At 37.5% G+C, this 27326-nt stretch overlaps 1 protein-coding gene across 3 annotated transcripts in view; it reads right to left on the bottom strand.

Moving 5' to 3' along the window:
• Positions 1–3657: 3657 nt before the first annotated feature.
• EXOC2 (exocyst complex component 2) overlaps positions 3658–27326 on the bottom strand; it is a 149562-nt gene continuing 125893 nt past the window's right edge. For all 3 annotated transcript variants that reach the window (XM_068670943.1, XM_068670942.1, XM_068670944.1), the window contains exons 24-28: positions 14165–14220; positions 10866–10988; positions 8277–8338; positions 6419–6478; positions 3658–4240 (exon numbers count right to left, since the gene is read on the bottom strand). In XM_068670943.1, coding sequence (XP_068527044.1) covers positions 4147–4240; positions 6419–6478; positions 8277–8338; positions 10866–10988; positions 14165–14220 — 395 coding nt within the window. In that variant the 3' untranslated portion in view covers positions 3658–4146. The remainder of the gene's footprint in view (positions 4241–6418; positions 6479–8276; positions 8339–10865; positions 10989–14164; positions 14221–27326) is intronic.

The raw sequence follows: 27326 nt of genomic DNA, 5'->3' as shown, positions 1-27326 counted from the left end.
CAATGCTTCATATATATTTTAGCCGGACAGGGCCAAAGAAGTTGGCTGGAATTGACTGAAATACTGTCTGGCAGCAGGTTTGGAAGTGTAAATCCCCTGCGTAGCATTGTCTCAGATGTAGCCATGGCAAAAGATTCTCGGCTCAGTGTTCCTTTTCTTCACAAGGCCAAAAGAGTATCTAGGAAACTGCGGTTTACTACCTTCTCTTGGATTATAAACTGAAAATATCACTGCTTTCAACATCAAGGAGTTAAGTGAGTAATTTTCATGATTTTGGAGGCCTTTGCCTAGCTAAAGGGTAGATGTTTGCAAGCAAGGGACACCATGCTTGTCATTCAGCGTGGGCTCAGCAAAGAGCTTCACAGATTTTCTTGTACTATAACCTAGGTGTGTTCCCCTCCCCCTCTTTTTTAATATTAATTGCCATTACACCTTCTTTTATATGAACAATCAATTGTTCTTTTTTTTTTTTTTCTTTCTCTAAACATGTAAGTATTTAACTTGAGCAGAATCTTAATAAACAACGACTAAGTTTATCTTTATTATTTTTTTAGCACCATGCTCTGTACAATGTTATGCCAGCTGTTATGGATCTGTTTTTATCTGCATCTCCCTTATTACCAATAGAGCCAGAGAAACATGCTATTAGTTCATAAATGCTTCTTTATTTCTGGAAGACAAAAGGCTGTCTGCACTGAAGACAAAAGCCTCTCACCTTCAACATGAAGTACCCTCTCTTCAGGGAGATGCCATAGCTTTGGCTGAGGCTGGCAGACAACCTGCTTTTACAAGCCAACAGTCACACATCACTGCTCCAGCCAGAAGCGCCCCTTCAAAGCACAACCCTGCAGCACTCCAAGCACAGATTTCTCATTTCCTTCTCCGCTGTCACACAGTGAAATTCAAATGGTTTGAGCCTCACTTCTTTTTGTGCAACTGGAGGAAGATGCAAGGGGTTTAAGGCACAGAATACATCTTCCCTGATCCACAAGTGCTGGGCATTTGTGTTAAACATTTGAAGGAGATCAGAGCAAGAAGTCTCACATCTACTCATGGGCTTGAAATTCAGCACATGCATGAAACTTAGCAGGACTGCAGTTCTTTTTAAGTTCTCTAAATTGCTTGTTAAAAGTTTTAAGAAAGTGTTTAACTTGGACAACGATGCACTATCAGTACATTCCATAAACATCTTTTCCAAACAATATCAGTTTAAAAAAAGGAAAGGTTTTGTGAGTGAAAAGCGGCAGTGTTTTTTTCATTTCTTTATGCTACTCGTTTTATCTGTTTCATTAAGTTACCATCCAGGTATGGAATGTAATGAATTTTCCTCTATTTTTTCTATCATTTTGCTGATGGATTTATTTCTCTGTTGCCACCTTCTCCCCCCCCTCCCCATTTCATTACATTGATACTGCATTTCCTTTTTATTACTTCTTTGCTTACATCCTGAACGCCTCATGACTACTCAAAATAAATGTTCAAAAATACAGTAACAGGAGAATGCCTCAACATCTCCAGAGGCTGAATATCTCAACACAATATATTGTGGTTGAATTTTCCCATAAGTCTTTACCTATTTTTAGCAAGACATGTTTTACAACCTTATTACTTCCTAAGTTTTTCTCTTAAATGAGAAATAAAGCTTTCCAGGTTTCCATTTCAGTGTCTTTTTTTTTTTTTTTCCCCTAGTATGAATCGATATTAGATTTTCTAGAGGTTCAAAGTTCATGTAATAATTCACTTTCTCTTGTACTGTTTTCAGCACTTACCTTTGCTTTAAATGTCAGAGCCTTTCACTTCTGTTACTTTAATTTCCTTGCTGCCTCCCTTTTCTCTGAGAGCCCTCATCGTGTATTTTAGTGTGGTCTCCCTATTTTTTTCCACTTCCAATACTATTTTTTTACACCTTATTGTATCTTTTTTTTTTTTTTTTTGCAAAGCCACACTGACCACTTCTTGTTTTTTTTTTTTTTTTTGTAATCCCTTTAGAGGAACTGTAGCATGCTGTACCTGAGCTTTGAAGTCTTGGTAGTCCCAGCTTTCCTTATACACAAATGGACTTCAACACGTTCTGTTGCTGCATGATCCTCACTGACTTACTTAATTCCTCCAGCTGGATTAATGGAACCCAGTGGTCTGACTTGATTGTTGGCATTTATCTCATATCAGGCTGAATTCGAGTATTTGATCCCTTATACATTGTTCTTGTTTGGTTATCAATGACACATTCTGAAGCATTATTCAAGAAAAGCAACTAAACACAAACACATGACTTACATATTTCAGGTTTTAAAGGCAAGCAACAAACTGTTGCAACAGAAGACAGAAGAACAGTGTTACAGTAAATAAATGCCTGAACCTCTATTATGTCAGTACAGGCAATAAATTAAGTTTTTGATACTTATGAACATGTCTGATACAAATGTAGAAAATGTAGATGCTGGCAAAATTCATTAGAAAATCACATCTCTTGGAAAGCAAGGAATTCAAGAAAAAATTATGAACATATTTTTCTTAATATTTTATTATTCTGAAGCTAACTCCTTTACAGACTGAACTAACTGGATGATTATTTCAGTTAGTATCAGAAGCTGAGACTACGACAAGCTTGGAATTGACAACATTAAACAAAACAACATTGCTGAGATGTTTAACAACGTTCTCTCTTAAGCCAATAATGACATGCACTTGCACTTTTAAACTTCTATTCATCACACTATTACTATGTGCCCACAATACATGTGCATTGAATTATTTCTTGTAGTAATTACTGGAACTGTATGTTATATTTTTAAAGCACATAACTGGACTAGCAAAAGCAAAAAGCTGACAAAAAATGTTTGAAAATTGAATGCACAATTTCAAAAAGTCACACCCCAAATGGCTGCAAGTACAGAAAGAATACATCATTACTGCATGATTTACTGAATGTGTGGTTTTCAGGTATAAAATCAAACCCACCCCTCACCCGCCAAAACAAGACCACTTTTTATTAGTTGCTCTCTCTTACAGCTTCCCACAGTTTTTATTAAGTCCCCAAATGAAAGTCTCAGTCAAGTCTGGTCTTGACTGTTCATTGGGAAGACAGCTCTTGACTTTTATGTAATGATAAAGTAATGGCAGCAAAACTGTTCTCGCCTCCTGAACCCCTATTCACTTCCAAACAAATTTAATGGTGGTGACAAGAGGACTGACTAACAAGAGAGAAGAAGACAGTAAGACGGTAAGAATGATGAAAGACGAGAAGAGTGAGAAGGACACAACAAAACCAATGGCAAATTGTGCTCTTCTTTAGTCTCACACATAGTCAGAAGTAGTTGCTGTTCTGTTCCTTAATGCTGAAGGATATTTAGCTTAAACATACTTTTAAAGCATCTACTAACCTCAAACTCAGAGCACTTTTAATTAATTGTTAATTGCCAATGAAAGGAAAGCTTATTTCTATCGTGAAGGGTTTAACACCAATACTCAAATGAAGGGAGAAACTAAAGGGACAGGAAGATCTTTTCAGTTATCAAAGAAATAAGAAAATAAAAGCCTCCCAAATATCAGATTTAATGAACACTAAAATTGTAGATCATATCAGAAAAAAAAAATTAAATTAAATGCAGAGAAAGTAGTGTCCTTCAGCACATTGTATATGAATACTTAGGCATCTGTAGGTAGTAATGTTTATTGCATAATTCTCAATAGTTTACAGACGCTGGGTCTTCCAGTTACATCAGCATTGCTCTACATCTAGAAAGAAACTGATACATGTGTATGTACTTAAATTTAAGGCAATAGTTGCTAAAAATATATTTCAATGTATTTTTAACAAATGAAACTGAGATTGCAGCATGTAAATAAATATTTTTTCACAAACATATAGCCAAGAAGAATGTATGTAAACAAAACTGGCTTAGTCCCCTCCACAGAATGAAATACAGTAGACAGAAAAACATTTTGTCAAGATATTTACAACCAGAACTCTTACTCAGCAGGATACCTCTTATCATTACTCAAACAGTTGGATCTCATAACTTCTTTTTCAATGAAATTCATTCCTTTTGATTTCCTCAGTCCTCAAAGGAACTGACGAAGTACAGACAAATGAGTGATGTCTATCGGCATTCATCTATCGAGTTGCCTGCATTGCGTCGATGTCTATGTTTTCATCATTGCTGATGAAGAAGCTTGAAAACAGGTCAGCTGCAAGTGCATGCTGCTTTTAAATTTGTTGAGCAGCTCTTCTAATAACCTGTGAAAGGAAAATATTTATAATTTTGGTGGATTCTAAAAAGGGAACAATTACCAGAAGTTTTGGTTATTCTGTCTGTGACTTCAAATACATTGCCTGCGTAAATAAAGAGCCTAAAATTAGATCTAGTTTAAATATCTGAATCTTATAGATATTTAGAAATACACCAACTGTGTTGGGATGATCTGTGGTGAGAGAAGGACTTAGCCACAGAGATCTTATCAACATTATAAAATAGGCCTTTATATGCCTTTCCTTCCATATAAACACCATTTTCCTTAAAGAAACATAAATGCTAAACACAATAGCAAAAGGACTGTTAGAGAGGGTCATAAGATACTGCTGTAAGGCAACTTTCAGACGGTGCCATAAAACCGGTATCCCTTATCAAGGCTATGGCATTTAGCTTGCAGCTGAATTCAGAATGTGAGTTCTCAAACTTGTCTTTGAGAGGTATTCCATAGTTTTCTCTTTAAGATTATGGCTAAAGGATCAGAAATAAAACGTCTGTTCCAGGAGACATCCTAATTCACTGGCAAGCATATGTTTTTGTCCTTTATAGATAACTAAGAAAGTATGAGCTCAATTTGTAGCATAGCAATAGTTGGATAATTGGTGCAATGGATGATATTTATTATAAACCTAACTGCAGGTTTAGGACCAACGATGTCAATAGTTCTATTGTAGGAGATATTTATTGTAGCAGTGGAGATGCAACACAAAGTTTTACAGTCTTTCCTGTATGCTTTATGTTCCTTGTATTCTAGGAAAGAACATGTTCTCCAAACTTTCTGCTCTATTTCAAAAACAAGCTAGATAGGGCAGACATGCATCACTGCAACTTTTTTGGCAAACTGTGATTATTGAACAGCCAGTAACAGAAGAAATTATACTTGAACGTTAAAAAAATACCACGAACAACAACTTGAACCACAAAATCGGTATCTGCTTCCTCAGCAAGCCCTCTGGAAGATGCCTATGGCCACATTCATCATTTAGTATCACAGTAATGACTGAATAAACTGAAACAAACATCTCTAAATTAGTGCATAAATGTGTGTTATTTTAAAACAAATATATATTATGGCCAGTGTGGAATGATGACAATTGTCATATAGAAACCTGAGAAACAGAACAAATATTATGCTGTCTAAGGCTCAGAACTCTGAGATAGATGTAAAAATGATGCAGTTCTTGATTCTCATCTGTCCTACAAAAGCTCACACACTTGTGACCAAGTCAAAAAAACCCCAACCCTACAGGTGTTTCGGAAAGTCTGAGTTGAAAGAGCTATCTCAAAACTGATTCCTATCTTTAATAAAGCAAGAGACCCAAGTAAGGCAAGGGGCTATCTTGAGACTTCTTGTGGCTGGTGAAGAGTAGGTTTGAACAGAGAAAAGACAATTAGTATGGGCTGCACAAACAGGCTCTACTTTTGTCTACAGAATATTCTAAATTCTGAATGTTAAGTGCAGGCTGATTTGATGCAGTTCAGTTCCTAAAAGTACCTTAATAGCAACCTCAAGTTCAAAAAAGCTATATTTATACTAATATACTCATTACAAATCTGTCCGTGCTTTACCACTCTTTATTAAACTATGCTTCTAAAATAGACCACCAAATACTAGGTTCAATGCAGCACAGCAGCTTGGTTGTCAAAGTTTGCTATGGTGGGGGAGAAAGAACCCCAAAGGCCTCCTCCTGATGTTAAGAAAGAACAACAGAAACTTCTTGATTTTAAAATTAAACAAGCCAGTTTTGAGAATTACCCAAATATCAGCTGACAAAAACTTGGACTTTGTTCCTTGGTCATTTTCTTTACTGCTGCTAAATTCACTAAGACAAGACAATGGACCTCACAGAAACTAAGATTAGCATGGAAGGCTAAAATGGACTGAAATTATAAAATAATTACAAAGCGATTTAGAACTGATAAGGCTAGAATGGGAGAGACATATGCCACGAAGTCATCAGCTCAGTTCCTCTGTATAACTTAACAGGCCACAAGGAATAGGGGTTTATATTATTCTTGGCTCTGTCCAAAGAGGCTTCTATTTTGTAATTTTAAAAGGTCAAATATAGCAAAAGTTAACTCTCTTCTAGCAAAGCTCTGGTAGAAGAGTAAAAAGCAATGGCTCCTTAGAGCATAAGAAGAACAAGAAGCTGCAGTGTACTCACTTTTTGTCAGTTCCACTCGAGAGCTGAGGCAAGGCTTCCAAAGCTTGCTTAAAGCTTGAGCTGTAAGGAAAACAAAAATACTACCTGGTACAAGTCTCAACTTTCAGCTTCTCTCTATAATTTTCATAGAAATGTACAATATTTTAGCCACGCTTCTTATTTCAATAAATTAACAAAATGTTAACTTGACACCTGACATTCACGTGCAAATTATACAGAAAGTGGCCGAAGGCCCAAGTAGGTCTCTCAACACCCCTGATGTGATGTACAACATACACCAACAAGAAATGTTCAATCTGCTGATTTAAGACTGAGTCTGATGTTCTGGACCCTCCGAGAATTTGAGGTAGTTTGCCAGCCTGCCTTCTGCCTAGAACTAAGTGAGCATCAGAGTGTGAAGACAGATATAATGTTGATTTTGGCTTCCTGTGGTCAGCTGATAAGTCACTGCACTCTCCCCTAGAGAAGGGATCCTACAGAGATTTGCATTGTGCTAACACAGAATCATAGCATAATTGAGATTGAAAGGGACCTCTGGAGGTCTTCTGGTACAACCCCCATCTCAAACTAGGGAAAACTCTGAGGTTATTGAAGGTTTCTTGGGGACAAATCAAGTTTTGAGTATCTCCAAGGATGGGTGTTGCACACCTCTCCGGGCAACATGGAACAGCCATGCAGGGAATGATGCAACTCCTGCACCGATGGGTACAACCTTCTCTCAGCAGAATTAATATTAATTTGGTGGCTTGTGGCATCTACTGCCAGTGAAGGGACCAGGAATAAAAAGGCATCTATGAAGCTCCAGCTTCTGTGGTTCACTCTGAATCGCTCCCATTCTGCTCAGAAACAATAGCAATTTCGTTTTATCCAATATAAGCTGGGGCCAAATAGTCCACATTTAGGTCTTCATCACTATCAGACGCACAGTACAAAGAAGCAAGTCTTGAAACTGAATGCAGTGACACCACAGAATACCATCAGCAGTGACGTGAAGACACATCAGTGCCTTAAGCCCTGCAATGTCTCCTGCAAAATATCGGTCAGTTAAGAGAGAGTTAAGACCAAATCGCAACCTGTGGGAATGGGTAATGCCAATCCTAACAAAAGCATAGGTAATCGAAAATAGTGAATGGACACACCCAGTCCCGTATATATTCAACTAGAAATTTCAATCAATGAACTTTACTCAAAACTGCTGACAGCTACCACAGTTTGTGTTTTTACGTGTCTTGACTACACCAACCATATTAGCATATGCATGAGCACGTCCCCCACTGTTTAGCTCTGGTCTTTCACCTCCCTAAGAAATGATGCACTGCTGAAAGCTTTTCATTCTAATAGACAGGGTAAAGCTGAATTCACTCTCCTCAATGAGGTGTGTGGAAAAGGAGTAGGGTAATGTACAAGCTTGTGGAGAACCCTAATTCTCCATGTTCCCTTAAGGGGATCCTGCTGGTGTCTGGTTCTGTAGCCTCTTTGAAGTCTCTGGCAGACTCTCTGTGGTATGCTTTATGGGACCTCTGTAACAAAATGGATGAAACTCAGTGGCATCTGCTTTTGCCTTAGCAACATTTTCCTCAGTAGCTGAAGTAAGAGTCATCATCCCTCCACCTCTTCCTTTGGTAAGAATGAAGAATATCTAGTCTTTGTCATCAATTAAAAAACAAAACAAAACAAAACCACAAATTCTTTCATATGATAAAGCCATAGTAGTATCAATTTCCCACATATATATGTAATACATTATATATTCTATTTGTATCAATCTCCTGAAAATCCTTAATTTACACCATGTGTTTTTGCATGTTTACCAAGGACTCCACTACATGGAAATGACAGAAAATACAGCACAACTTACTTGCTCTCAGGTGTTAGGTATATGGCCACTGTATCCCTCAATGCACAGATTTCAAGTCTCGCCTGAAGACAGAAATGCAAATACTGAAACACTGAGACAACTTCCTTTGATCAGAATACCAGTATCCCAAAGCTTCATCTTTTTTAGAAGCAAATGCTACTGCATGCTGCAGTGGTAAGCAGCCTTGACTTCTTACAGTTTGTTTCCTGTATTTTTGGTTGCCATGCTGCTGTATCAGTTAGGAGAGTGGTAGAAGGAACAATTTCACATTTTTCATACTTTCATACAAGTCAAACTGTTTGCACGGTCACTATGTAGCAGTCTGAAAACATTGTTTTGTCTCTCAGTAACAGTAATAAAACTTTAATTCTGCTCCATCTTTTCCGTTCTGTTACAGACCGAGAAAGGGACACTACCTTGATAGGGTATGCTTCTTTTTTATTTATTTTTTTTTAATAGTGAGCTTGACTTCTTACAGCCTGACTTGCCCAGGAAGGAAGGAAACACAAGAGTACAAAAATCTGTCAATACACATTTTATTCTTGGTTTTGCTGTTGAATTTATTTTTTTTCCATCAAATGAGGAAGTAAAACAGTCGTGCTTTGCTTCTTGTCTGTCACCTGGTGGGCACACAAGCTTGGGGATTTGATCCCTGCACGGTACTGTATGGCTAGGTATTGATTTTCACCTAGTTCATTCTCTACCATACGTAAGAGTGGGGAATGAACTCAAGGATTAAACCAAGTTCACAAATCTTCCTTCAGTCTTTGAAAAATATTCACTCAGATTTTTCATGTGAAACAAGCATTCTGAACATGGTCAATATTATAGCTATTTCATTTAAATTATAAATTGAACTTCATCCAAATTCAGATTCAGTTCTTATTCATCAAGGTACAATTTAATCCAGCTAGTCATTACAGAAACTGATCTACGTGTAGAACAAATTAATGTGACATTACTTTTCCAAAACAAAACTTTTTATAATATAGCATAGACATCTAATTCTGATTCCAGTGAAAGCATTTGGCTTTTATGTCTTCTCCTTATCTCTCCCCTAGGTAGGAAGCCAGCAGAGACTAATGCATCTTTTTTTTTGTACCAGAAATCTCACACAGAATAGGACCTAGCTACCCACCAATTTCATACCCATAAGGAATGCCTTTCTCATCACAGAATGTTTCACCTTTTCTGTATGGTGCTCCAAAGTATCTGGGAGTTCTTGAAGGTCCACATATAAGGTTCTGTAGTTTTCCCTACATTTTATGAAGCAGCAGCAGAATATCCCAAATTGGAAGGGACCCACAAAGATCACTAAAGCCAACTCCAGTACCATGTAACAGTGTCACATTCTCAGGCATCACAGCCTAAATAAACACGGTGTAAGGGCAACCATTGTGAAAGTATGGGCCATCTGATGTGGGTATACGCATTTAGGCTTCTCTTAGGAAACAGGTCTCTTTTAAACAGACTGACACAGGCCCAGATCACTCTTATACTGCTGTTTCCTGCCTTGAGTGACATAGGGTTTTCTGTGCTCAGAGGAACAGAAAAGGATCATGAGTGAGAAATTTGCAGAAGGGAGAGAAAATCCTTCCAGTTATGGGTTTAGGCAGCAAGTTCATAGAGCGGGTCATCCAGTCAAATAAAAATAATTTACAGGTAGCTTTGTTGCTCTTCATTGATTTGGCTTTAAGCTGGCAGCCAATCTTATTTGGTTGTGATCTTCCTACATTAATCATCTGTCATGTGCAATTACTAATAGCAATTGGAAAATAAAGCTTGCATTTGGATATTTATTTTCCCACGATAATGCAAGAATGTTATCACAAACAATGAAAAATGAAGGTTGTCTCTTCCTGCCTGTTACAGCCATAGCAATCATTAGGTCAATGGAATTTGTTTTTTAACATATGTAGCTCTTCTTCTATAAACTCCTTTAAAACTTTTTCAGCAGAAAAGACAACTACTGGTGCAATCACAAATGAAGAGGGCATTGTAAAAGTATCTGTTGCATCTATTTTATGACAGAGTGCTAACACAGAAATAGCACAACAGGCATGTGACCAGTTCTGTAAAGACTTACAAGATCCTACAATACCACATTTTCAAGATTTTAAACTTCTAAATATTATAAAACTTTTTTTTTTTTTCTTTTCTTTTAAAATATTTTTTTTGGTGACAGGACAATGGTAGTTTAACAACAACTTAAACAGATACTGTTATGATGGTTTAGGCAGCCTTATTTAGTGACTGATGTCCCTGCTCATTGCAGGGGGGTTAGAACTAGATCATCTTTAAAGGACCCTTCCTAACCAAACCGTTTAATGATTCTATGATGCTTTTTAACTCATAGGATATGGGTAACCTTTTACGCACTTACACAACGACAACGCTAAAATATGATCAACCCAAGGACTAGTTTCCCAAAGGGTATTCATCCATAAATATGAGAAAGAAGTTGTATACTAATCCTTTTAACCTCCTTGTTTTCACTGCTACAGTAAATCCAACAAATACACATTATACCTCTCTGTTATTCTAAGTTTTATAAACTCAGATGTTTGACAGTACAAATGATTCATCTACCTGTAAAGCTCCATTTCTGCTGAAGGATGAAACACACTGCATCAGTCGACTCAATTCTTCAGAGACTGCTTCTACAATCCTTGACATTACCCGAGGAACTAGGTCTTTGGAAATGGTAAACACCTGATTTTTATAACATAAGAATCATGAGCACAATGCCTATATATTGACATAAGTATTTTATAAAGTAATAGTTTGGTAAAAAGCATTAAACACTTTGATTGAAAGGGCCATTGTATTTTTAACAATGGACACAGAAATTCACAGCAGCTTGAACCTGAAGAATCCTTTGACGCTTGCCCCGTGCTTTGGCCAATCACCTCTGCTAACCACAGTGCTCGCTACCCAACGTGATGCTGACAACCTTCTTGCAATACCTAAAAGGAAAGTATCTGCTCTCGCCTGATGCGTGCAGGTGGTCAGGTGGCTGTACATAAACTGCTGTTTTGTGGATAGCACCTTTTAAATTCAGGATTATGTCACTGACTGACCTAATTATGCATTCAGACACATTTTACCCAAGCATTTTGCAATTTCTTTTAGAACCTTTCATATGTGGCAGAGGCTCTGCTGCACACTTGCCTCATCACTGTCAAACGGCAAGTGTCTTTATGCTTTCTGTGGAGAAGAGTCTTAAAAAGGGTTTGAGACTATGGTGGCATAATGGATTTTCATTTAGATTTTTCCCTTACTGCAATTTGTTAGCTCCTGGGCAAAAACATTACATCTTACTGTTTTTTCCATGCATCAAGACTAGTTTTTATACTGTTTATTTGTACAACTGTTCAAAGTGGTCACATCCCCCATCTGAGATTCAGAGCAGCAACTGCAACCTACCACCACCACAGAATTAAACATTAGATCTATGCCTAAAGGAAAGCATGAAGTAACCAGTCTTCCCTAAAGCTCACTTTAAGGAAGTGAGAAACTGTTGGTGAATTAAAAAAAAATAAAGTATGGTGTTCTACACAGAATTGGGGAAAATGCAGACCGAGAGGCTGGATATAGGAGGAAGTGAGACTAGGTTAGACAGATCAAAACTGTGTCATGACTTAAAGGTGATGATAAAGCTGCACTAAAACTGCATGAGGTTAGGGAAAAAAGATGACACAAGGAACTGAAGATAATGTGACTAGAGTGGTGCAAGAAGGAAAACGAACTGGATAGAGTTTGTAAAAAATGTTTCCCCTGATTTCCTCTTTAAAATGACCTAGAGAATTAAGCAGTTGAAATTTTGCTAGAATAGAGTCTGACAAGGAAAAGTAGATAGAGATAACAGAAGATATTCATACATGTATGTAAAAATAAATTAAAGGGAACAAAAATGAATGTAGGATTCTTACCCACATTCCAGTGCTTGAAGCAATGAATTATAATCAGGGATCCCATAAGGCTGACCATTCAGACAGGCAAATTTGCATCACAGACTAAGTACACTGACCACATAGGTACATGCCACCTATCAGTTTTTATCATTGACAATTCAAACATGCAGCCTTTGCATGTACTTTGACTGTTTTGACCCACAAAAGCTATGTAACTGACATACTTAGCTTTACAGTAAAGAAAAAGTAATTTATGCATGGGTCATCTTATTCAGCAGCAAATATTGCTGAGCAATTCAACACAAACATACCAGGAACACACAAAAAATCTTCTACTGAGAAAAGAGTATTTGTGCCCATAACGAGCACTCTTGATGTTACTATAGAGAATCCAAGAAAAAAAAGTTCTCAGCAATGGTGAATCATCACAAATTTGCAATATGATGCCCTTATTTTGATTTCAGCTGAATTTGAATTCAAAGGTAGTTCTCTTTCCATGCTCATTGTTCAGCTGATTGATAATTTTTGCTGTTTCAAACTACAGAAACTTGCAGCTTTGCTAACTAAACTTAAATCTGACCCAGCTTAGAGAATTTCAGCAGAAAACAGTGCAAATGGGAGTTTCGTCTTGACACATTTTCACATTTCTGCAATATTTCACATGTAAAAATTCATGACGCAACACACTATTTGGGCCAAAATTAGTATCAGTCTCAATGAAGTCAGAAGCTAGTGCACCTTTCTGCAGGAGAATTTTAATAAGTATGCCTTTTATCAGGATTAGCTAAAGAAGTCAAGAATGCCTTTGAATCTTTTAATGCCCAAGCCCTCATTTTCATTTTTATTAATTTCAACTACACTGAAAAACTGCAAAAACAAATGAATGTCATGTTGGTATCTAGTTTTGTTTACTCCCTCATTCTGAAGAATTTGGTAAAATAATCAATGCTAGTGTGAAAACTGCTGTAAGCATATATTGAAATCCAAACAGTAACATTGCAACCGATAGAATATTTTTTTTGAAGATACATTTTGATTTACATGAAGCTTTGTAATTCATGGAGGAGTAAAATAAAAAGGAACCTCAGATGAATCTTAGCAGGTTTTAAATAGATTAATAAATAGATGTTAATACGTAGAGCAGCTATACTAGTGATATTTTGAAAGGTATTTCTGATAATACAAAGATAAGAGTAATACTATTACCAGCATATACACCAGGAGCAATAGTAATCTGATAACACTCTCAGTACTCAGAAGGAAGGAACTTGTAGAGCTAGTTGTAATTTAAAGTACTATAGAAAATTCCTGTATATTGCCACAAGAGGCCAAATAACTGAAGCTCTGCAAGCTGTTAATTTTAATAATACTTAAATTTTAATATAGACTCTCTGTCATAAGCCATTGCCTACCCAAGTATTTCAAATGCTATTTGTGCCATATAGAGACTACAAAAAATTCTGTGTTTAGCTTTTCATTTTTTATCCTATGTAGAAGAATATGATATATATATTGCCTTTTCACTACAAAGGGCATATATCAAATATTTGCTTTAAATAAAGTTGAGCACAAGCTTGTTTCTATATGCTGTGGAAAATAAAGTTAATCAGAGAAAGTGAGCATCATCATCATTTTGCTTCCCCTCCCTCCCCCCACTTTGTAAGGAAAGGGAAGAATTCAGATTTAGACTTTGGCTTTCTTTTTCATCAGACAGTGGAAAGAAAAAGGCACTCCAAAACATGTAACAAAGTGTTACTGAGGATAAACAGGAACCGTTCATCTCTTTCTGCCTTTAAAAAAGTTAGCAGTTTCATACTTGGTTGGCTAAACCTAACCCAAAGCACCAACATCTATTATGAACACACTTCAACAGAGCTACAGTTTTCAGGGGTATGAAAGCCAGAATTTACTGAGCAAAATACACTGAAATTATTCATCTGAATGTAAGCATTGAACAATCTGAAGTTTTCTCACCTCTGCATGCACAGCAATGATATTCACTAATGCTTCTTTCAAATAGTTTCTGACACCTGAAAGAAAACAAAAAAGGGTAATTAATTACTTTCATTCTATCATCTCAACAAGGCCATAGTATTCTACAGTTCAATACTGTACTTTTTCTTTTCATTTCTTTCACTAGCACTTTTGCAATCAGAGGCAGAAAGAGAAAGTTCCATAGCCACACCACCAGTCTATTTCCTTTTTCAAATCAAATGGAGAAAGGCACATTTCCTTACAGCAAAAGGTTAAAAAAGCCAGCAGGTTCCTGTTTCAGTATTCTTCTCTGGCAACCCAATTTTACCAAATTTGCCATTTAATAAAAACTTAGTGCCATTATAAAAAAAAACAACAAACAACTTCAGGATGTCTTGCTGGAATGCACTTACCATGGCATAGGACATGCACTACAACTTGGTAAGTTACAAGGAAACAGAGAACACAAGGGAACGCTTATATACCACAGCCTTGAAGAAGGCCTTGCTACTTTATCAGCTTATCTAACTGTATATTATTATTATAGATGGAAATAGCAAGGATTCTTGTTTCTCTGAAAGTGGTTCAGAAGGTATTACTCATGACAATTTATACGGAGATGTCAGGTCTTAGTAAAAATTTCCTCCTGGGGAAGGTGAAGAAGTTAAGCAAGCACTTTATTTACCAAGCAAGTGAAATAATTGTCCATTTATACTATGCCCTAAACAGGAGGACATTCAGCAGGGTATGTTTTATAGTTAGGACAGGCTCTTAGTCCCCTGCACTGCATCTGGAATAACTTCAGAGGACTGAACTGGAAGGATCTGGAAGATCTAAGATACAGTCGTGAATAGTGTCGTGAATAGAGACAGCAATGTCTCGCAACTGCCATCTCAGCTGTGGTTAAATTTGCTTTATGAAGTGAACGCTGTTCCCACAGCCTACTAAGAAGGAGATACTTACTCTTTCCTAGACAATCCTTATGGACAAAAACTTTATGAGAGTAGGACAAAAGGAAGACAGGATCCCCTTGCATGAGATACAAACACATTTTTGCCTACGTCTACGCCGTGTGACACGGTGCGGCCTAGCGTTTAGATTGAAGGGTGCTTCCTGAAGTACCCGCAGGTCTCCTGGGGGAAACAAGGGCATTTGGGCGAAAGTGGAGGGAGAGATGCTGAACAAGGAGCCCTTTCCAACACGTAGCAAGGATGTCACTAAGTTCTGCACCCAAACCCGTGCACAGGCCGTCTCCGTTTCAGAAGTTCATGGCAAAGAGGCACACGTCAAAGATGACTTTACAGCTCTCACTAAAAGCCCTTTGGTTTCTAAACATACAAAAGAATAATGATCTTTACAGAAATAATGTTCTATTTTCACTTTGGAAGAAATGCAAATTAATGAAAAAGGTAAAGAATAAAACAAGCATTTCAGATATATTCCAAAACATCTCTGATACCTTTTGTTGCTATCTTTATTCTTTTCCTTGAAAAATTTGTCATTCTTTCCATTTAAACTAGATGAACAACAAATCAAACAACATAGTATACTAGTATGCAAGCATATAATTTCTTGTTATCTTAGTGATTTTTTTGCAACAAGGAAGGAAGGGAGGGAGGAATAGAGCAATAGCAGAAATTTTATGAAACTTTTTTTTTTCTCTCTCTCTCCTCTGTAACCTGCAAAACAAAGTAAGGATGCTACACACCAGAACTCGAACCACACCAAAAGATCACAGGTATGTGTGGAAATGCAACACCCCCTTCCTTTTTCCTCTTCTGCTGCTCTCCTCCTGCCTCACTCTGCCCCAGTTTAAATCCCCCCCCCGGGCTTCGTATCACAGAGGACAAAATTTGTACCACCTCCCACAGTCAAATATACCTTGACAAGGCACCAAACGGTGGTATGCAAATCACATCAAGAGGTACAGGGCAGATTTGGGAGCTGGTTTACAGTTAACCTCAGGGTGCAAAGTGTTGATTTCGGTCTGCAAACCTATGCGGTATTCAGCTCTTGGCTGTCTACTGGCCTCATCTTGTGACAGGAGGATCTTTCATGTGGAAACTGTGTGCTTTTACGTTTGCACAAATGCCATGCAACGTTAGGACTTATATGGTCCCTTATGGATGCTTGAGCACTGTCAGAGCATGTTCATTAATCAGTCAAAGTTATAAACAGAGAGGGCAGGTGTCTGCCCTAAAAAGAGGAGGCCAGCTGGCTGAGCTGGGAAGAAGCGTTATTTGGGAGGTGAGTGAAATGCTGGGATGCATACAGGCTGATCTGGGTGGGTTGTATGAGAGAGTGATGTGGTTTGACGGAAGAATCCTCTTCTTCCACCCATCCCACCAGAGCTCCTGAGATAGCGTGTCTCTTCGGGTGCTTTTAAACAGGTTGGTTCAGCACAGCAGCTGCTAATTCTGTCTGCTGCTGCTGTGAGAGCATCCAAATTAAGCTGCTCTTGGCTGTGATAATAATAAAAAAAAAGGTTGCCTATCACCTCTGTCTGAAGAAACCTTCCATGACAAAATTCTTAAAAAATTAAGCCACTTGGTTAGGGTTTACAACCAGGTAATGTCACAGGTTTTAAGCACCACTGCCTAAGACAGACGACATAAATGACCATTTTCACCTTGCACCCTTGCCCATGAGAGCTTACAGGAGACTATTTCTTTGCTGCAATTCCAGCAGCTAGCACTAATGAGATGTTCCTGTGGTTCTGTTATGACTGCAGAATCAGAGGACTCAGCACAAGCTCAAATATTTCCTCAGTTTCTTGGGCTTTGCAATTTAACGCCAAAGAATTCAGCACAAACTGAGCTAATATTAGTAGCAAAACTATGCAGCTTAGAGGCAGTCCACGCATATAAAACTGTAGTTGCCTTAATTACAGCATCTAAGAGTCTGAAAGACCTTGACTTGGTAAGCTAAACTAACCAAAGGTGGAGAGAGGATGCGACTGCACTCCAAAAATGCCAGTAAGTATAGGCAATCAGGGAGAAAAGAGAGAACTAGTTGAGCTTAAGAACAATATTGGCACCCCAAAGAAAGGTAGAAATTAATTGTCCATCAGTAAATTTAGGCTGGAAATTAAAAGTAACCATGTAACAGGTTTGATCTCACACTGCTGTTGAATATGTAGTGGTGTGAAAACCATTGCTGCCTGGGAGTCAGTTTCCTATCACGAAGAGTACATAAAAAAGGTAAAAAGGGTATTTCCCCCCCCCAGCACTTCTCTTCTTTTTTTATGAAGGATTTTAGTTTTTGCATGTGGAGACAAAGCCAAGCATATCTGAATGTCAGGACCTGCAGGCATAGTTAATGACTATACTATATTTTGAACAACTACAATTAAAAAATATCCAATTTCTGATTTATATCACTGCACTGTTTGTGGCAGGCTTTGTTGAAGCAAAGTATTACTTTTCTGGAGTATGATTCAGTGGAAATACAAGCAGTGGCATCCAACTGTGAATTTGTTGTGAAATTCATTTCAAAATGAAAAAATTCTGTCTAGAATAGAATTTTTGTGCAGCTTTCTCTACAACTGTTCAGCAGCCCACGCAATTACAGTTTTTGGGACACCATGCTGCCAGTCCTATTATACAGCACTGAAAGCTAATGCAGCATATAACTGTAGGTTGCAACTATTAGGCTAATCAAGTGAAACATAACATTCTTAAGTCTAAAATACCTCTTATTTAGCATATTGAAGCACAAATACAATACCTTTCCATAGCTTCTGACAGAAACGTGTTAAAGAAAGTCTCAACAAGCCCTTGCAATTTCTCTCAAGAAAATGTTATTATTTTGTTACAGCATAAATGCATTCCACTCCCACTCTATTCTTAACGCCAAAGAATCTGACTTACTGGAATTCTAGCTTCCACTAACAAAGCCCCACGAACGCTCTAAAGAAAATGGATGGGAAGACTTGAGACATATAAATGAAGGACAGTTTCAGCCATCAACTATCACAATGGCTGACAGAAACTTTAAAATAGCATCTTCCCGTTTGGGCCCTCCACTGCACTTTTTACCGGTAAAAAAAAAAAATCTAGCAAGATTATCCATTAAATTTAATTTCCAGTCTATACCACCTATTAACATTTTTACAAATGAAATCCGTCAAAAAGTCTACATCTACGAGCAATTTTAACGATACTACAAAGCCGTAGCAAGGATGACTGTGTGAACTATGGGAAAAGGAGAACGGAAAAAGATTTGTGGTTCTGAGGATTAGCAGAAACTGATCTCGTAGCCTGACAATGCAGGAGTCATTCAGGAGATGTTCGGAGGGGGTAGTGCTACCAGTTGTCCCACATGTGGTTCTAAGAGCTATGTTTCCCCCAAGTACACAGATGACAGCATTCTACTAGGAAACCTCCGAAGTGACTGAATAAGCATGCAGAAGTTGGAACTGCAATACCGTATGTGTAATTCTAAGATGCAAAGAAGCTACAAAAACTTGTAGGCACAAATAGAACAAAACTTACACATGCTACAACTGAACTCAACAGGATGATTTTTTTTCCGAAGCCAACAAAGTTTTTCAAATGATCCCAGTCATTCAAGAGTAAGAAAAGAGGATATGAGTAAACTTTTTTTTTTTTTTTTAACCTATTCTGCAGAGCAAAAAACACAAGTTCAAAGAATGAGTAGCAGTTCTGCTAGGACAACACAAACACACAGGAAATGTTATCCCCAGCAGCTTGGGTTTGACATATTTTAAACTCTTGTGAAATTGGGGTCTCATTTGAAACGGACAGAGCTAGGAGGCCTGGGAAGCTAATTTCGCTGCTGTTTCTTGCTAAACAATCCTTTCAGCCTGCCGATTGTGTGAAAAGGAGAAGGGCGGGATAAAAGCATACAACTGTTTAGAAAAAGTGGATGGTGTCAGCAGTTACCTCGATTCACTGGCAATAAGCCGCACAAGTGATGAGGATTAGAGGATACAAGGGACAGAAAGAAAGAAGGGTCCAAGGTCAACTCACAGTCAAATAAAATCAGGCAGGAGCATTAAAAGCTGCAGCTCTTCTGTGGAGGAGCTAAAAAAGCCATTAACTAACTAGATGGTCTACAGTTCAATAGCTGTCACTCAATTTTAGCCTTTCTTTTTTTTTTTGAAAAGCAAAGTTTTCACCAAAGAGGAAAAGCACGGTTCTTCACACACTGACCAAGTGACCAGCCCTGTTTCAAGTGCGACTTGACCTAAAATCTGAGGGACTGAAACAAAAATGAGCCTTGGGCAGGCACAGAGCCACCAACTGAGGGAGCAACAGGGAGCGTTTTGGCCTCTGTAGGAGGCCAGTACTTGCTTCGGCAAGCAATTGCTGCTGAGGGGAGCAATTCTTAGTGCCTCTGAAAAGCAAGCACTGAATTTGCTGGCCTTGAGGCTTGAGCATGACTTGGTCGCGCTAGGAAAATTGATGCCTGAGAGTCTGAAATTTCAACTTTTAAGCCCATCCAGTTGTATGCAGTGTTTGTACAATTTATTGTTCCGTTCAGTGAGTTATGCCAATGACAGTCAATCAGTCTGAAACTTTTTTTTTTTTGCCTGATTACTTTTTGATAAAAACTTTCCTTAAAAGTAACATGAGACAGAATATGGTGATCCAGAGACATGAATGGTTTTCATACCTAGCTGCACTTAATATTTGATGTTTCGTTTGCTTTGCTGACAGTGAATATAGGAATAACAACACATAAAGGAGGATAAATGAAAAAAAAAAAAAGATTTCATCTGCTCTGTTTTAAGGAAGATACCCACTTCTTAAATACCTTAATATATATTCTTAATTACATTATATCCTATTGACAGATTTAATTGAATCGATATTGGAAATGTTCATCTCCAAGCTTCAGAAATGTAGTACTTTCCAGCTGTCACGCAGTGTTTTGAACTGTCAGTTAATCTCCTGCAGCTCTTCTCTAAGTTTTTTTACTTTGCTATATGAAACTGCTGGAAAAAAAAACAAAACCTGCACACATCTTTTGCAAGTCGTTAATCAGTGCTGTGTAGTGCACATTAAAAAAGAAACTCATCAATGGCATCCACAAAGCCATGTAACTTCTTTAAACAGTCTGATTTTAACTGTTGAATTTCCTCTAGATTCTGGCTGTGCTGTAGCTGAGGCAACAGCAATATTATTTAACAACTGCTTTAACTGCAGTTACTCTAGCATCATTTCCAGTGTGGTTAGGACGTGTTTTTTTTTCCCCTTCAAGAAACACCGTGTTACAAAAACAGTAGTAAGGGCTAGCAGGATACCCTACGCTGTAGGATCACAGCCTGTTTGTATTTTGGCGGTTCTTGGAACCCCAGATCACACTTTGCGACTTGCCAAGCAATAACTGGCCTGCCTGGAGGAGCCTTCTTGGGAACTGGATGGTTCAGTGGAAGCCTCCTGACAAAGCCCGCTGCCCGATTGCCCAGCACACACCACAGAATTTCACTTTCCAACCCAACCTAACCCATAACTTCCGACTCAAAGCAAGTAACCTCTTCTTAAAAAACTAAAAATATAAACAGGTAAGACAGAATGGGTGGGAGGGGGAAGAGGCATTAAAAAGTGAAACACCATCTGAGGTCACAGCAGGTCAGCAAAGAGGTTGGTGTCTGCATGCAGAAGTTGCTAGAAGGATTTAAAAAAATAAATCAGTGCAAACACGACTTGGTACACAAACCTTAAGAGAGCTGCAGAGCATCTGTAGGCTTCCCTAACTTACAGACGACTGCCTGGCACCTTGAGCAGATTGAAGCTCTAACCATCAACTACTTTATTCCATGAAGCAAATGAGAGGCAGCACAGAATAAAAGTGGAAAGAAAAACGAATGACAAAACTTTTTTTAGTGTGCAGCATTCTGAATAAATCTAGTTTATAATACACCTTACACACAAAATATTTCAGAGACAAACTAGAGATTCTATACCAAGGCTGCGCAGCAAAAATCATTTTATGATTTATTCTATACAGAATGCATTTGAATCAATTTATGATCAGAGAAAATTTGACAGTCTGTTTAATTCAAACATACTATTAACTGAAAGAATTAAAATTCCATTACAGACAAAAACTTTTTAAGTTTCTAGAACAACAAACTCTACTCGCCTCATTAGAAAATGTCCTAACTGCTTTATTATTTCTGGAAAATAATTTTAATAGCTAGCTACTATTTCCAATTACTGCGGTGAATACAATACCTCATTTAGAAAATTAATATTTTGATTTCCAAGAAGCCAGTACCTTTCAAGATAGTCTCCTAACTGTGGAATAGAAAGAAACGTAACTTGTTTGCAGACATGAGTCTTTCATGAACTATAGCACTTGTATGTGACTATGTCATGCTGTTTTACTGAAGTGTCCCCACCCACACAGTGTTATCATCTAACCCAACACCCTGCAGATGTTAAAAAGAAAGAAAAAAAAAAAAGTAGATACGTGACTTGGAATTTCCCCATGGACAAAACAAAGCAGCTCACCTTTACTCTTTACAACAGCACACAGGTTTCTGCCTTCAAAGACAGTTGATAGGAAATCAGCTTCAAATACTGTTACTTCCAGTGGCCTGTTTTCTAAATTAAAGTAGCTAGACAAGCCTGTTTCTTTCTAATTACTAAAAATTTATCATCACACTTTGTTGTTTTCCCTGCATAAAAAAACATTTCTAGTACACTGCAGGATCCCAACAGCAGGACACTGATGTCTGACAGTAATTCTAAAAACAGAAGAACTCCATCAGGTCACAGACTTTACCGCAACTAAAGCTGCTTCATTTATTATACTCACTCCTCCTTTTGACTCACAAATAAATTAAACAAACAAACAAAAAAAATAATTATTAGTTCCATTCAAAAAAAACAAATAAGGAGCAGAGCAAAGAATGGCTTTCACTTGCATGTTATTGCTTCTGCTCTCCTCAAAATAAAAAACACAAACAATACCTCTTTGGGAATTATATGGATGTCATTATCATGTTTAATACATTTTCTGCTTCACGGTAAGACTTACCCAGTCTGATTCATAAAACTACTTTTGCTACCTCCAAACATGATTTTATATCTAATACCAAAATATGTGCATAGTATATTAACTAACAAGCACAATCCCATGTCAAAGAAAAAGGTAAAGTTGGAGGAAAGTCACTATTTTAAAAGGAATCTAGAAGTGAGGTTACAATGACAGTGTTCAAAGACTTTTATGGATTCATTTCATAACACCCAAACCAACCGAAATGCAATAGAAGTGCTCCAATGTTATTAAAGCCGAAAAAAACACAGACAGTGACTCCAGAGCCTCATTTGAATTTAACAAAGATTGTAAAACTTTTCTCTAGGCCACTTCCTGCTATTGCTGGAAACATTCCCTCCTTTAAGCAGAGATGGATTTCAAGGTACTGTACTTGGTGTTGTTTTGAGAGTGTATTCAGAAGAAAATGTGAACGTGTAGGCAAACTGGAAACTCTCTGGAGAGATTACCCGCTTACTTAACCACATTTCCTGTTTTTTTAACCCGTTTGTCCTAAGTCAGTCCTTAGACTACTGACAAAAATAGATACAAGCTGCTATAAATAGTTCATTAGCAGGTCTTTCTTGGTAAGACCGAAAATGTTTTGATAAACCTATTGTTCATAGGAGCTCCATTCTAATTAAACGGTGAACAGGATTAATGTTTACTTGAAATTCTCCTCTGCATAGGTCACCATCCCTGGAGGTCTTCAAGAAACGTCTAGATTTACAACTTATGATGATCTTAGAGGTCTTTTCCAACCTGGATGATTCCATGCTTATCACAAACATACAACTCATTAGGAATTGTAGAAAAAGTGGGAAGAACTAAAACTGACCTAAAAATAGCTATTAAAAATTGAAGTTTAATGAATTAAGAATTACTTGTAATCTATCTAGGAAAATGCTTTTAGAAGCACAGTTCTGACACAAGACAGGGCAAAATCTAATTGCTGAGTGTCAGTCTGGCCAAATACTTTGAGAACTGAAGGCCAGAGCACTGCATTTTTGAATTACTTGCCTTGTTCTTATTTTCAGCCATGACACTATCTCGTTGTAGCAGTGAGTGTCACTTGAAAGACTTGACACAGGTAGCCACAAAATTACTTTCCAAAAACATTAAACATGAAGGCTTTCAAGTCTTACATTACTTGTACTTTTTGAACTATTTTAATTCAAACAACAGAAGTTATGTCATAATATTCAAAGAACCTGAAAGTTTCTGTGTTTCAGCTGGCTGGGAGTAGCAAGAGCTCTAAAGACTGCCAATACTGTGATTAATATCTTCATCTACGCATAGACTTCAGTCTACAAGAAGAGGACGCTGAGAGAATTATACTGAGCCCTTGTGCATAGCCCAAACTAAGATGTTTTTAACAAAGCTGCTGCTGACATTGTGAACTGTCTGCTACTCCATCAAACCTGGATCTGAGGGAGAGCTGAAGAAGCCTGCAGTTGAACATATTTGCTGCTTTCCAGTCCTTACTGCTCACATTAAAATCCACTGCTTCCTGGGAGAGAATATAGTCTGCTTTATTATTCAGAAGGTAAGGAGAAAAGCCTGTAAAGGCCAAAGGCTACAACAGGAAATAGAGTCTAACAGTGCTTCACTTGGGAAGAAGAGATCTTTGCTAGCATCTAATACTTAAAAGATGTGCAGGTAGCTGAAGGCCAGTTCAATATGTCCAAATTTTGTTAACAGATTTTGTTAGGAGATGGATTTACTTCCATTTCTTTTACCAGACACAGTAACATAAAATGTAAAGGGCATTTTACCAACCCAGACCTGAAGGTCATGAGCTAAGGATGCTGCATACCACACTCAGAACTGAACCACAAAAACTTTCAAATTACTTTAATTATTGCAGAATAAACCAAATTTCAACCCATTAATCAGGCAATAAGAGATATAAATGGCAAAAGACATACAACAGAAACAATCAAAAAGCCCTACACGAAACAAAATGCCTATGCACTAATTCAAAAACAACAATAACAACAAAACACCAACAACTTAATTTGGAGCTGATAGCTATCCACACATCATCATCAAAAACATACATAGGCATCATGTCACCCGAATACCCCCTGTGAACAAATATATCAATAATTCTTAGCAGAGCACAGTGCTTGAGATACATGACCCATGGAAACTTGATTTTTTGTTGTCGTTTAGCTATTAACAACATTGCCTGGTATGCACCAGGCAATTAACTCATGAACATAACCTTGATACCGAATATGAATACAAACACTTCACAGCCAACAGTGTGTTCCCATACAGATTTAGCAGCCCATTAAAAAAAATAAAAAATGAATATGTATATATATATCTTACTGCATCTACTTCAGTAGTAACAGTGGTGGGGTTGTTAGGTCTTTTTTTGTCTGAATATAAGTGGCTGTGTGATTTAAGAGGAACCCCAACGGTATAAAATAATCAAAGCATCAGATATTTTAAAGTAGCTCATTTGAGGTAGATGAAAAAATTGTTCTGTGAGAGAAGACATTTCACCCAGCTACAACATGACATACGCTACCCAAAACAAAACCATTGTTCTCCCTGAGTGGGAAAAATAGGCTCTGAAGAATGAAATTCACGTACAAGTTTCTTAAATATAACAAACCCTCCTTCTTTATATAAATACATCTAATCACGCCTCAGCGTTATCTGAACTTCTTCTATTAGCAATCCACTAGAGATGTAGGACATCTTCCTAAGAAAATATAGTTTTATTCTCCACAAGAAAAAAATCTTATTTTTTAAGCAAATTCCCTCCCTATGCCTCTCTATCATTTTCATCACATAAAAGTCATAGCATTATGTATGTAAGTCCTATAATCACTAGATTTCCACCCAAAGAACAGTGTGTTTTTTTAAGCGCTGGAGCCTTTTCTTTTGACAAAGCAGAGAGTATTAATAACTAGTATGTAAGGTGATGAAAAATCAGCAGAACGCACATCCCTGGTATGACTAGGTTCCCAGTGATTTCAGCAGTTTGTAAGGCAAGACTGAGATGCTTCTGTCCAAGAAAATGACATTTGACCATGTGGAAAGTGAATGGGTGTTTCCTGTCTGCAGAACATCCTTAAGTTTCCAGTGTCTGTGAGCAAGAGAAACAAGACGTGATATTGTACAGAAGAGGGCACAGACTGCTTAGCATATAGATTTGATATACACCGCACGCATTTTCAAAAGTGCCATCTGCACCAACACATCTCAGAAAATAAAGTTAGAGCAACTGACCAGGAAACTACGCTGCTGCTTAAAAATTCTCTCTGGGTTTTTGTCAGACTTTGGAAAAATCAAGAAACTGCAGAACAGAGCATTTGGGGGGCGGTGGACATACTAAATTATCATCATCTTCTAAAACTAGTACCTATGTTCATTAGAAACCTGGTACCCTCACGGTTTCCAGTGCTGTGCCCGGCTCATCATTGACCTAGAGGCTTTTCAAAATTCTTGACAAATGAGCCATTTAGGAAAAAAAGAAACCAATCGCACCCCTCTCATCTCACAATTTAGACAAAAGGTTCCAAAACCCTCTGTGTTACAACTCATCACGTTCAGTGGTCCTTGCCAAGCTGAAACACACCTCTCAATCTACAGATACTTGTGTTAACACCTGGGTGCTAACGTGACAGTGACAAGAGATGTCAGTGAGGGGTCGAAGCCAGCAAGATAAACCGACCCTTCACACTGCCACCCTATGTCCCAGTGCAGGAGGATTTATGCAGTGGTGAGAGATGACAGTTTAAGAAGATGTGTTTCACAGATAAAAAGAGCTATATGCACCATTAAGATACCAGATGACCAGTTCAATGGCAAAAGCAAGTCATTTTGTTAACCATAAAGTATGCTAAAAATCAACATCTCTATCAAAACTGAGAACAGTTGAATCCAAAAATCTCAAGCAATATTTCCTTTCATTAACACAAACCAAGCATAGTCTGCAAGAATATTCATTTATTTCTTTCAAACACATCATTTTTAAGGCACCCTGAAGGTGTCCTTTCATGATTTTATAAAACCTAAAATTATTAAAACCTTTCAAAACAGACTCGCTCAGGAAACTGTGTGTTCTTCTCAATTCCTGAAGTCACTGTTACTGTAATAATAGCCTGTCATATGCAAAATGACAGCAATTTCATAAACGAAGAATGGGTTTAGAGATATACTATGTTTATGAATTTACTTTGCTTGTCACTCAAACATTATTATTATAAGAAATCAGAAAACTGAAGCCGATTGATCCAAAAGAGACCAATGTCACATCAAAGTACTCGGAACAATACAGACACTAAAATTTTAGTGTCCAGTTATGTCTTGCATCCGTCTGACCTTCAAGCTACAGGAAAAAAAATAATCACCCGTAAAAATATCCATATATCTTATACTTATTACACTGACTTCAGACAGATATACTTTGGTAAGTAAATCAGAAAGCAAACACAGAAAATGAAAGTAGAGCATGGACTTCCAAAAAGTGACTTTAAATAAGAAAAGCGATGTTTTGAGAAACAGGATTACTAGCAGCAATAAGATATACTTTTTTTTTTTTCTGTCTTTTACTGCATAGTTTTGTTAGCAACTTAAAAAAATAATTGTACTATTGCTACTGAATTGTACCTGTAGTAAAATTGTAACAGGCAGGTCAAAGTAACTTTTCCTATGATGGGGCATGGATATAACATAAAACCCCATACTTTTGGATATCAATTCTGCAAAGGTCTGTGAATGTTAACTCAAAAAAAATGCAAGCAATCACCACACTGAACTAAACCACAAAACTGTTAATATTTTTACATACTTTCTTCCAAACTGCCTGTGCATTTGTCAATACACAGGATTTATTTGTCCTTATTAATTAAATTCAGTAAACCAGCAACCAAATCGATGCCAGGGTATTACCTTAGAGGCAAACATATATAAGCAGCAATATTCTGGAGGCATAGTAGAAGTATAGAGTCATGGGAAAGACCTAAAGGAAGAAAGGGATTTTGGTTGCATACAGATCTAGTGTATTCCCTGGAAGATGTACAAAGGACAATTCTCAGATTCAGTTTCTATGGTAAAATGTACTTTCTTTTTCACAGATGTGATAACCTGTGATGACTGAAGAAGTAGTCATCATTTTGACTTTCAGACAGTCCTT

The sequence above is a fragment of the Anas acuta genome, chromosome 2 (assembly GCF_963932015.1).
Source record: "Anas acuta chromosome 2, bAnaAcu1.1, whole genome shotgun sequence".
NCBI lineage: Eukaryota > Metazoa > Chordata > Aves > Anseriformes > Anatidae > Anas > Anas acuta.
Note: the sequence above shows the minus strand (reverse complement) of the source record. Positions and strands in the feature narration are given on the sequence as shown.